The sequence below is a fragment of the Simochromis diagramma genome, unplaced genomic scaffold (assembly GCF_900408965.1).
Source record: "Simochromis diagramma unplaced genomic scaffold, fSimDia1.1 OVJJ01000125.1, whole genome shotgun sequence".
Lineage (NCBI taxonomy): Eukaryota > Metazoa > Chordata > Actinopteri > Cichliformes > Cichlidae > Simochromis > Simochromis diagramma.
In genome coordinates this window covers 519,423-529,798 of record NW_024387162.1, presented here as the reverse complement: position 1 = coordinate 529,798, position 10,376 = coordinate 519,423, and the positions used below count along the sequence as shown (strand labels likewise).

General features: G+C 49.9%; 2 protein-coding genes across 5 annotated transcripts; one reads left to right on the top strand and one right to left on the bottom strand.

The window, feature by feature from the left end:
* Nucleotides 1-394: 394 nt before the first annotated feature.
* On the top strand, nucleotides 395-6,408 carry steap2 (STEAP family member 2, metalloreductase). Of its 4 annotated transcripts, none has more exons than XM_040048845.1 (6): nucleotides 395-1,185; nucleotides 2,360-2,763; nucleotides 2,985-3,151; nucleotides 3,854-4,381; nucleotides 4,846-5,010; nucleotides 5,333-6,408. In XM_040048845.1, the coding sequence occupies exons 2-6, from the start codon at nucleotides 2,382-2,384 to the stop codon at nucleotides 5,624-5,626; spliced, it is 1,536 nt and encodes a 511-aa protein (XP_039904779.1). In that variant the 5' UTR covers nucleotides 395-1,185; nucleotides 2,360-2,381; the 3' UTR covers nucleotides 5,627-6,408. The 4 variants fall into 4 exon arrangements, with proteins under 4 accessions (XP_039904779.1, XP_039904776.1, XP_039904777.1 ...); XM_040048842.1 differs by lacking the exon at nucleotides 395-1,185 and adding an exon at nucleotides 1,693-2,002; XM_040048843.1 differs by lacking the exon at nucleotides 395-1,185 and adding an exon at nucleotides 1,694-1,960.
* A 150-nt stretch (nucleotides 6,409-6,558) lies between these two features.
* mos (v-mos Moloney murine sarcoma viral oncogene homolog) lies at nucleotides 6,559-8,986 on the bottom strand. The gene has a single exon (XM_040048852.1). The coding sequence runs from the start codon at nucleotides 8,257-8,259 to the stop codon at nucleotides 7,252-7,254; it is 1,008 nt and encodes a 335-aa protein (XP_039904786.1). The 5' UTR covers nucleotides 8,260-8,986; the 3' UTR covers nucleotides 6,559-7,251.
* Between the last annotated feature and the right edge of the window lie 1,390 nt (nucleotides 8,987-10,376).

Below are 10,376 nucleotides of genomic sequence, written 5' to 3'. Positions count from 1 at the left end.
TTGTACTCGTATAACTCTGAATGTGCCAAATTTTAACTATGTAAAGCACTTTGTGCTACATTTTTTGTATGAAAAGTGCTTTATAAATAAAGATTGATTGATTGATTGATTGATTGATTGATTGAAATGAAGAAGGTTGAATCTTCAATGATCGGGTTGAGCTGTGGACCTGAAAGCAGCCGTGGGCCGCTGCTGACACGCCCCCTCAGTGTTCAAGTCATACCAAACAAAAACGAAGAAAACAGATATTTCTGAGAATGTTTTGTTTGTTTTCATTTCAAATATTTTATAACAAGACTAAACTTTTTGATACACACATGGGTCGTCTCTGTGTGACAGGAGGCAGCACTGCTGCTGTCATTGTGTTCGTGTTTAAATACACATGAGTTTGTGAGTCTGTCACTGCTCTCTGCTCATAAAGAACTTATTTTAACATTGAAGTCAACAACAAAGCAACCCTCCAGGTTTCTAACACACAGCACAGTCATCCACACTGAAGCCAGTCTACAGTCCCAGTGAACCTAAGCCAGGGCGCGTACCCGAGCAGCACCTCCACACAGACCACATTCAAGCCCAGGACGGTGGTGCTGTGAGGCTGCTGCACCTCTCCACAATGGTTACAAAATCAAGTTATACATTGAACTAACCAACGATGTAAACAAGTAAAGCTGAAACAATCAATCAGTTACTGACTTGAAATAAAGCCAGCAGCTGTTCGAACAGCACGAACATATTAAACGGGCTGGACACCCTCATAGGTAGCTGGTCCTGTCTTGACATCTCTTTGCCGTCACATGTACAAGGATCAGTCCTTTTACCCCGACTTACTTTATGTTGTACACAGTTTTACTTCTGTGACATTTTGTAGGACATTTACTTGCAGAATACGTCGTCACAGTCAGCCTTCAGTCGTGAATCAGTGTTCTGACCATCGCCCACATCCTGTTCACATTTCATACTAAGTATATGTGAGCTGTACAGAGACGGCGGCTACACTGATGGTGTTCGTGGAGCTTTTATAGCTCAAAGTGTTTGCGGCCTGGTGTGAGACAGGAAGTGGCTAGAAGATGCAAACACTGATTTTCCTGGTTCTGATGTCTTTGTTCAGGTTGACATCACTGATAGCTGACGAGACCTGTGCTGTGCAGGTTTGGGCAGTAAGAGGATTGTAAACAAGGTTAATAGGTGAGTGCTACACAGTAACCACACTTACCTGCGCTTCTGTTCAAGACTGTTTCCTACATGATGTCAAAGGTGTCACCTGTGCATGTGATCACCGTGCTGATATATGCAAACCAATGACTTTAAAAATGTCCCAGATGAGAACGAGGCTTCTTTCACACTGGCCAAATGAAACAGGGTTGTGACATCACTGACCTGTGATGTCGTCACCCTTTAGTAAATGTTTGATTTCTAAGGTAATCAGGAATAAGTGTTGTTGACGTGAATGTCAGCTAAGAGTCAGTGTTGCAGTCCATCAGACATCAGCTCTGCTGCTCTGATCGTACTGGACTAATCATGGGCCCGGAGCAGCGCTGGGCTTCCTCTGGCAGCCATGATCACCTAGTTCTATGTAATACCATAGAGTGTATATGTGTGTAAATGCACAAACACGTGCAGGTGAACCCCGTCGGCCTCACCTGGATGGTTGAGCATCAGCACATGCGCACACTGAGCTGATGTCACCAGACAGAGGCGACACAAGCGCGAGCATGAAGCCCGAGTGTAAACAAAAGCTCTGCCCTCACGTACATGACGTCACATTGTGCTGAGCAGGCAACAGTGACGTGTTTCCTGTTTCACGGTGAAACAGGAGACGGAGCTGTGGGTGATGTACAGAGAGCTTCGCTTCAGTGTCTGCAGATAATATCGCCTGAAAACAACTTCCGCTTGAGTGAACGATGGCGCGAGCGAGTGTGGTGACGTCACGCGGCAGAGGCTGAGCAGGAGGACCGGGAGGATGAGCTAGCAGCTGCGACAGCATCCCCGCGTGACACCCACGGTAACATGGCATCATACGTGTGCGCGTGTCTGAGTGGGGTAAACGGGCAGCTCGTCGTGTCTCGGTAGAGGATCTGGTGCAGGTGCACGAGCACACGCGCGACCGCGTCCTTCGCGAAACCACTGTCTGCAGTCACAAGGTCGCGAGGAGAGCCGATGTCGTGTGGGGGCTCCCCGCGCGGTCACTGGGGTAGCTAGTGGAGGCCTCCTGTCCCAGCGCGCGCTCACGCACGCACGCACGCAGCGTGGACGTGTTTGCTGTAGCTCTCAGAAATGTGGAACAAAGTGTGTTAAATGCGTGAAAGCTGCGGATCCTCTGCTGTGCTCTTATAGACACCCGTGCTTCTGTCTCCTCCAGGCCCACTGAAGCAGCACGCAGGATGGACTCTATGTCTCTGATGAGTGGAAGCAGGAACCCCGTGTTCCTCACAGCCTCCTCCTCCCACCACGTCCAGGCCCCCCTGCTGTCCAAAGGCCTGAAGAATGGAGCTGCAGGTCCAGGAAGCTGGTGCGTGTCTGCTCAGCCTACTGTGGCCATTCTGGGATCAGGTGACTTCTCCAAGTGCCTGACCATTCGCCTGCTGCGCTGTGGCTTCCATGTGGTGGTGGGTAGCCGCCATCCCAAATTGGCAGCCCACTCATTTCCACATGTGGTGGATGTAACGCACCATGAAGATGCCGTGGGGAAGGCTAACATCGTATTCCTGGCAATCCGCCGTGAGCACTATTCTGTTGTGTGGGACCTCAAACACCTACTGGAAGGTATGTCACACACCTCTAAGTGCTTTCACACCATCACACACATACTGGACACAGTGGTTGATTTTCTTATCCCAGCACACGTCTGCATGCAGATCAAGCTACTGACCTTCCAAAGGTTTTGGTTTGAGCCGCGTCTGTGAGACTGGAGGAAATGCAAGGGCAAAGACGTCTGGGTTATCAGTGTTGGTGACCTGACTGCTGTGCTTGTGTTTGTTCTGCAGGGAAGATCCTGGTGGATGTGAGTAACAATAAGCGAGCAAACCAGTATCCAGAGTCCAACGCCGAGTATCTGGCTTCACTGCTGCCAGACTCTATCGTGGTCAAAGGCTTCAACGTCATCTCAGCCTGGGCCATGCAGCAGAGCTACCCTAAGGATGCCAGCACACAGGTGCAGTAACCGGGCCACACGTGTCCACGTCTACAGCATGTCTTTGTCCTGTCGTGTCCCTGAGCTCTGCTGGAGCTTTCCTCCTGTTTAAAAACCAAAGTTTTGACCTGTGACTGTTGCTAAAATGCTCGCCCACCAGGGGTTTGTCTGTAGTGTTGTAGGGTCTTTACCTTAAAATACCACAGCCTCAACTGAGAGGTCAGCCACGTGCACATGAATCTGACTTTGTGATACTTTGTATGTAAGGCAGAGAGTTTAAAGCTGTTGATGACACTGAGTCAGTGAAGAAATACCAGTAAGTGCTTCCTTTGGGTTAGTGGCAGCGTTCGAAATGACTTCAATTCAACTTTATTTATACAGCAGCAGACCACAACAACATAATGTAAGGCAGACCCTACAATAATACAACCCAACAATCATGTGACCCCCTGTGAGCAGCACTTTGGCGACAGTGGGAAGGAAAAACTCCCTTTAACAGGAAGAAACCTCCAGCAGAACCAGGCTCAGGGGGGACAAAGACATGCTGTGGGAGATATCCAGAGATTAATAAGAAGCATGGGTGCAGAGAGGTCTGTAGCAGGCTCTTCAGGCTCACTGATGCTGCTGAGATGGACTCATAAAGGTCTCACAGCACCGTCCAAACAGGAGGACGCCTCTGAACCGGCCCGTCGTCTCTAACCCGCCCTCATGTTTCTCCTGTAGGTGTTCATCTGCAGTGACTCGGTGGAGGCCAGGCAGCAGATCATGGAATTAGCCCGGCAGCTCAACTTCCAGCCGGTGGACATGGGCACCCTGTCTTCTTCCCGTGATATTGAGAACATGCCTATCCAGTTGTTCCCTGGCTGGAAGGGCCCTGTTCTTGCTGCCGTGGCCCTCTCCATCTTCTTTTTTTCTTACTCGTTTATTCGAGATATAATTCACCCATATATGAAATACAAGCAGAGTGACTTCTACAAGATCCCCATAGAGATAGTGAATCGGACACTGCCTGCCGTCGCCATCACTCTCTTGGCCCTGGTGTACCTTGCAGGACAGTTAGCAGCTGCCCACCAGCTCTACTATGGCACCAAGTACAAGCATTTCCCACACTGGCTGGAAAACTGGCTGCAGAGCCGCAAACAGCTGGGCCTCCTCGCTTTTTTCCTGGCTGCTGTTCATGTCCTCTACAGTGTGTGCCTGCCTCTGAGAAGGTCTGAGAGATACCTGCTGCTCAACACTGCTTATCAGCAGGTCAGTGAAACAGCTTTTTGCACATCTTTACAAACATCAGTGCTGTTTCTGAAGATCACTTTGATTTGAATCGTTACACATTAGCAAAAAGAACTGGCAACATCAAAGGTTTTCCCTTCAAATATCCAGAAACGTTACAGGTCAGCATAAGTGTCACCCTGAGGCAGCATTCACACAAGCTTCCTGTCTAACATTCACATTCCCATGGATGCATCATAGGGGGTTAGCATCTTGCCCAGACGGGGATTGAACCACCAACCTTCCTGGTTTTAACTTTTCTGTTTGTGTCACAGTAGAGACGTGTTCACGTCGGCGTTGTCTAACATCTGTGTTAAACACATGAGGAGCGATGGGAGGCTCGTGGAGTAAACCAGAAACGCTGTAATCTGATTGGCAGCAGCTGTAGGGTTCCTCCTGATGAACTGTAATCACTGTGACGGGCTCGTGTTCTCATGTGATGGCAGGTCCACTCGAACATGGAAAGCACGTGGAACGAGGAAGAGGTGTGGAGGGTGGAGATGTACGTTTCCTTTGGGATCATGAGTCTGGGGCTGCTGTCTCTGCTGGCTGTCACCTCCATCCCGTCTGTCCACAGCACGCTCAACTGGAGGGAGTTCGGCTTCATACAGGTACCCACAGAGTCCACCAGCCCGTCGTGTCACGTGCCTCAGAGAGTATTCTGAGTCCAGTCTAGTCTGTGTACGTGATCAGTAGTGCGTAATGGCGGCTTGTGACGAGTGTACCTGAAACCAGCTTAGCTGCTTTGAACACTTGGGGAAACGTCCTGTGACCGAGACGCTCTCTTAGACAGTCACATGACAGACTACATACGTGTAAACATGTTCTGCTGTAGTCTCGATGTTAGGGGCGTGTCTAATGTAAGTCACTGTCGTGCTGTTATGTGATCACAACAAAAGCCTGTGTCTGAGAGTGTTCCTGTCTTTGCTCCAGTCCACTCTGGGGTACATCGCCCTGCTCATTGCGACCTTCCACGGGCTGCTGTTTGGCTGGAAACGCGCCTTTGAGGAGGAGGCCTACCGCTTCTACCTGCCGCCCAGCTTCGTCGTGGCCCTGGCGCTCCCGGTGTGCGTCATCGTCGGGAAGCTGCTGATCCTGCTCCCCTGTGTTGCCCGCAAGCTCCACCAGATCCGCAGGGGTCAGGACAGCAGTGAGATGAGGGGCAAGCGCATGGAGCCGGTGGGCTCAGCTGCCCACGTTTCCCCTGAGAGGGTCACCATTATGTGATCGGCCTGTTCGTAGCTCCAGGTGAGGAACCGCTGTAGTGACTCTCACTGCGGGACTGTCTGATGACAGCTTCGTGCTGTGGACCTGTTGCTGTATCCGCTTATTCATATTGTTCCAACGATGCTGCTTCGTATTATTGTGTAGTGTTTATCAGAACATCACGTCCCTGCTTTGAGTCGCTGCTGTAACTGAAACTGCAGTTTGTACAGGTCCTGCTCATCTGTGAGAACAGCTGTTTGCTCTTCTGTGACATCACATGTGAAAGCGACTGGAGTGTAGCAGAGGCGCTGTCGGTGGGCCCTGCAGCTTTGATGATGGAGGACAGCTGCAGCACATCTGCCTCTCCTCACTGTAACGCTGCACACCTGCGTTTACCTGTGTGTGTCTGCAGTGCGATCTGAGGCTGTCATTAACACATTGTTTTCCTTACAGACCGTGGTAGAAGTGTGTAACATTTGTGTGTCAGTCAGTGAAACGTGTTCCTGTGACGCTCATGTGACACACAGCGTCACACTGAGTGTTAGTTTATAGTATTTAGTTGTGTTTTTACAGTGAATGAACAGCTGGTGTCTAATCTGCAGTTAAACGAGCAGCAGCGCCCTCTGCTGTCCGGCTTCACAAACCGTACTTCTCTGTATATGTATTGAGTTTGTGAGCTTTAAGGATGAAGGAGATCTACAGCAGCTGGATCAGACGACGGGCCGGGCTGGTGATGGAGACAGGAACGGCAGACCCAAGCTCGATGACGACGTCAGAGTACAAATAAACTTTAACATGAGCAAGTCTGAGTTTGGTCATTTCATTAGAATCTCGTTGTTTCTGCACACAGCTGCAAATCATTACGAGGCTCAACGACAACTCTGACAGTGGGTAACCTCCTCACACGCTCAGGATGCACGTCTGTGTGTGCCGGGGTGGTGGATTGGTAAATAGGGAGAAAATAAACCTGTGATTGGCTGAATGAGGCTGGTAGCCGGGCCCACCTCAGCCGTACACTGACGTGAAGAATCTAATGCAGTTTGTGGTTAAATACGAACACAATGACAGCAGCAGTGCTGCCACGTGTCCGACAGAGAGGACCCATGTGTTTAGTGTTGCTACACAATATTTGAAATGTAAACAAACAGTTTGTTTTGTACTACTTGAACACTAAGTGTCCTCCCATGAGACGGCAGCAGTGGCCCACCGAGCCTCGACCAGCTGCTGCCCTCTAATGATGTGAACTCCAGACAAACGTGGCATAAAAAAGAATTTTAATGAAACCCATCACACCCAAATATCACGTTTCACACACTAGGATTCACAACACATTTAAGAAACATTTGGAAACTGTCACAGATGGATCAGGACGCCTGGGAGGAAACAGTGTCCTGGTCCCACAGGACCGACCTGACAGCAGCACAAACAGCTGAGAGGAGAATAAACCAGCTCATTTTAACGCTACAATCTGAGGACTATCACACTTATTATTATTTGCACAGTAGAAACATGTAGTCATAGACGCCCAGCGTTTCCATGGTTTCCTCAGCTTTGACCTGGCCTAGCGCACAGTGCTCGTTTCCTGAAGCTGAACATATTCAAACCCACAGCTGTCCACACACCCGTGCGCAGCTTCGGAGATCAAATCAGGTCTGTGGCTGCAGCTGCTCCAGGGACGACAGCAGCTCCTGGGCGCTGGGTCTGCAGGGGGCCGTTCCGTTCCAGCAGCGGCTCAGCAGAGCCCGAAACAGCCGCCCCGGCTCCGACCGGAACACCTGGTGGTCCTGAACAGGAGGCCGCAGATTGTGAGCCACCACCGCGTAGATGACGTGCTCCCTGTCGCCGGTGTAGGGCGGCTCTCTGGTGAGAAGCTGCCACAGAGTGATGCCGAAAGAAAAGATGTCCGCTTTAGGAGTCACCCTCTCGCCTCTGAGCAGCTCTGGGGCTCTGTGCGTGTACGTGCCACCCACGAGTGGCTGGTGGCTCGCGGCGCTGACCTCACAGCCAGGGTCCAGTTTGAGAGAACAGCCGAAGTCTGCGATTTTGCACACGTCCTCGCTGGTCAGCAGCACGTTAGCTGGTTTAATGTCCAGATGCACGACGCCGTGGGAGTGGAGAAACCTCAGGCCGTGAACGATGTCCGACGAGTACCTGACGCACCTGTGCTGTCCCAGCGGCTCCGTGCCACCGTAAATGACCTGCTGGAGGTTCCTTCTGCCCACGAACTCCATCAGTATTACCCCGATGCTGCCTTCGTCTCCACACTGTGGCGGGACGCAGGTGGTGGCAGCTATTACGCGCACTATGTTGGCGTGGCGCAGGTGCGCCGCGTTCAGCTCGGCCCAGAAGCTCTGCTGGGACGCCAGCTTGTTCTTGGTGGACCTGTTGACCTTCTTCACCGCCACGGTCTCTCCGAAGTACTCCGCCTGGTAGACAGAGCCGAAGCCTCCCGAGCCCACGGGCTGCACGGAGCGCAGCTGCTTCCAGTGGATAACCGAGGACCAAAGCCGAGTGGCGATTCGGCCATGGAGCCGCTGAGCGGGCACTTGTAAGGTGGAGCCGTGCTTAGTCAGCGGGCTGCTGCAGGGCCCCGTGTCCAGAGAGGGGCAGAAGTCTTTGGGCAGCAGGCGGGTCAGCGGGATGGGAGACGGCATGGCACGCTGTGCACCATACTGCTCTGTAAGCCGAACAGCTACTCTGCGCTCAGCTCAGGCTTTTACGCGCTCCGCACTGCCGCCTGGTGTTCTGGAGGACGTAATGCTTCTGTTTGGGGTCACTGAGTTCATGCCGATGGTTCACCTCAGTTTACTCTATACAACAGAGCAGAGCCGGGTAAAAGGACGGCTTTGTGTGAACAACATCTGGGATAGTGAGCATAATAACATCTACGGTCATATATACGTCCCGGCGAGCCGTGTGAGCTGGTAATGTGTGCGCAGTGTTTAAAGCTGCGGATGGGGAGCCCTCCCTGAACGGTCAGGGTGGACTGAGTGTGAGGCTGGGGGAGGGTGCTCCACCGAGGAGCGTGGAGCTCACAGCCTGTCTGTTTCACTCTCTCCGACTTTTCCAGCACGCAAAAACAGATGCTCACTTTCTAACAGCCTGCTCACTGGTAACAAAGGAAAACATGGAACTGTACATTACTGTGTTTTAATGCAAGCTACTGGAACCAGTCTGATGCGAGCCTCAGTGTACCAGGTATCATTTTCATGGGTCAGAGAGATTTTTCATGTTGTAAGGAAGCGTAACTCTCCAAAAGTTGATTCTGTTCATCTGGATGCTTTCAGTAGGAGAAACGTGTCGTCATCATCAGGTGACGTCTTCAGTCTCAGCTGACTGCAGGTTTCCCCAATGGTATAAACAGCACATTTACATAATGACTGAAACCAGCCCAGTGAAGGGACAATGGGCTGGGAGGTGACCTTCATCATAATTATGCAAATTCTCATGACCATCATCAACAACCACTGATCAAGACCTGTTTGTAAGGTTGGGGAAACCTGCAGTCTGCGTGTCAGTAACACTGTGAGTTACTGTGAGTTACTGTGTGTTACTGTGAGTTACTGTGAGTTACTATGTGTTACTGTGAGTTACTGTGTGTTACTGTGAGTTACTGTGAGTTACTATGTGTTACTGTGAGTTACTGTGTGTTACTGTGAGTTACTGTGTGTTACTGTGTGTTACTGTGAGTTACTGTGAGTTACTGTGTGTTACTGTGAGTTACTGTGTGTTACTGTGAGTTACTGTGAGTTACTGTGTGTTACTGTGAGTTACTGTGTGTTACTGTGTGTTACTGTGTGTTACTGTGAGTTACTGTGAGTTACTGTGTGTTACTGTGTGTTACTGTGTGTTACTGTGTGTTACTGTGAGTTACTGTGAGTTACTGTGTGTTACTGTGTGTTACTGTGAGTTACTGTGAGTTACTGTGTGTTACTGTGAGTTACTGTGTGTTACTGTGAGTTACTGTGAGTTACTGTGTGTTACTGTGAGTTACTGTGAGTTACTGTGTGTTACTGTGAGTTACTGTGAGCTACTGTGAGTTACTGTGTGTTACTGTGTGTTACTGTGAGTTACTGTGTGTTACTGTGAGTTACTGTGAGTTACTGTGAGTTACTGTGTGTTACTGTGTGTTACTGTGAGTTACTGTGTGTTACTGTGAGTTACTGTGTGTTACTGTGAGTTACTGTGAGTTACTGTGTGTTACTGTGAGTTACTGTGTGTTACTGTGTGTTACTGTGTGTTACTGTGTGTTACTGTGAGTTACTGTGTGTTACTGTGAGTTACTGTGTGTTACTGTGAGCTACTGTGAGTTACTGTGTGTTACTGTGAGTTACTGTGTGTTACTGTGAGTTACTGTGTGTTACTGTGTGTTACTGTGAGTTACTGTGAGTTACTGTGTGTTACTGTGAGTTACTGTGTGTTACTGTGTGTTACTGTGAGTTACTGTGTGTTACTGTGTGTTACTGTGAGTTACTGTGTGTTACTGTGAGCTACTGTGAGTTACTGTGAGTTACTGTGTGTTACTGTGAGTTACTGTGTGTTACTGTGTGTTACTGTGTGTTACTGTGAGCTACTGTGTGTTACTGTGAGTTACTGTGAGTTACTGTGTGTTACTGTGTGTTACTGTGAGTTACTGTGAGCTACTGTGAGCTACTGTGAGTTACTGTGAGTTACTATGTGTTACTGTGAGCTACTGTGAGCTACTGTGAGTTACTGTGAGTTACTATGTGTTACTGTGAGCTACTGTGAGTTACTATGTGTTACTGTGAGC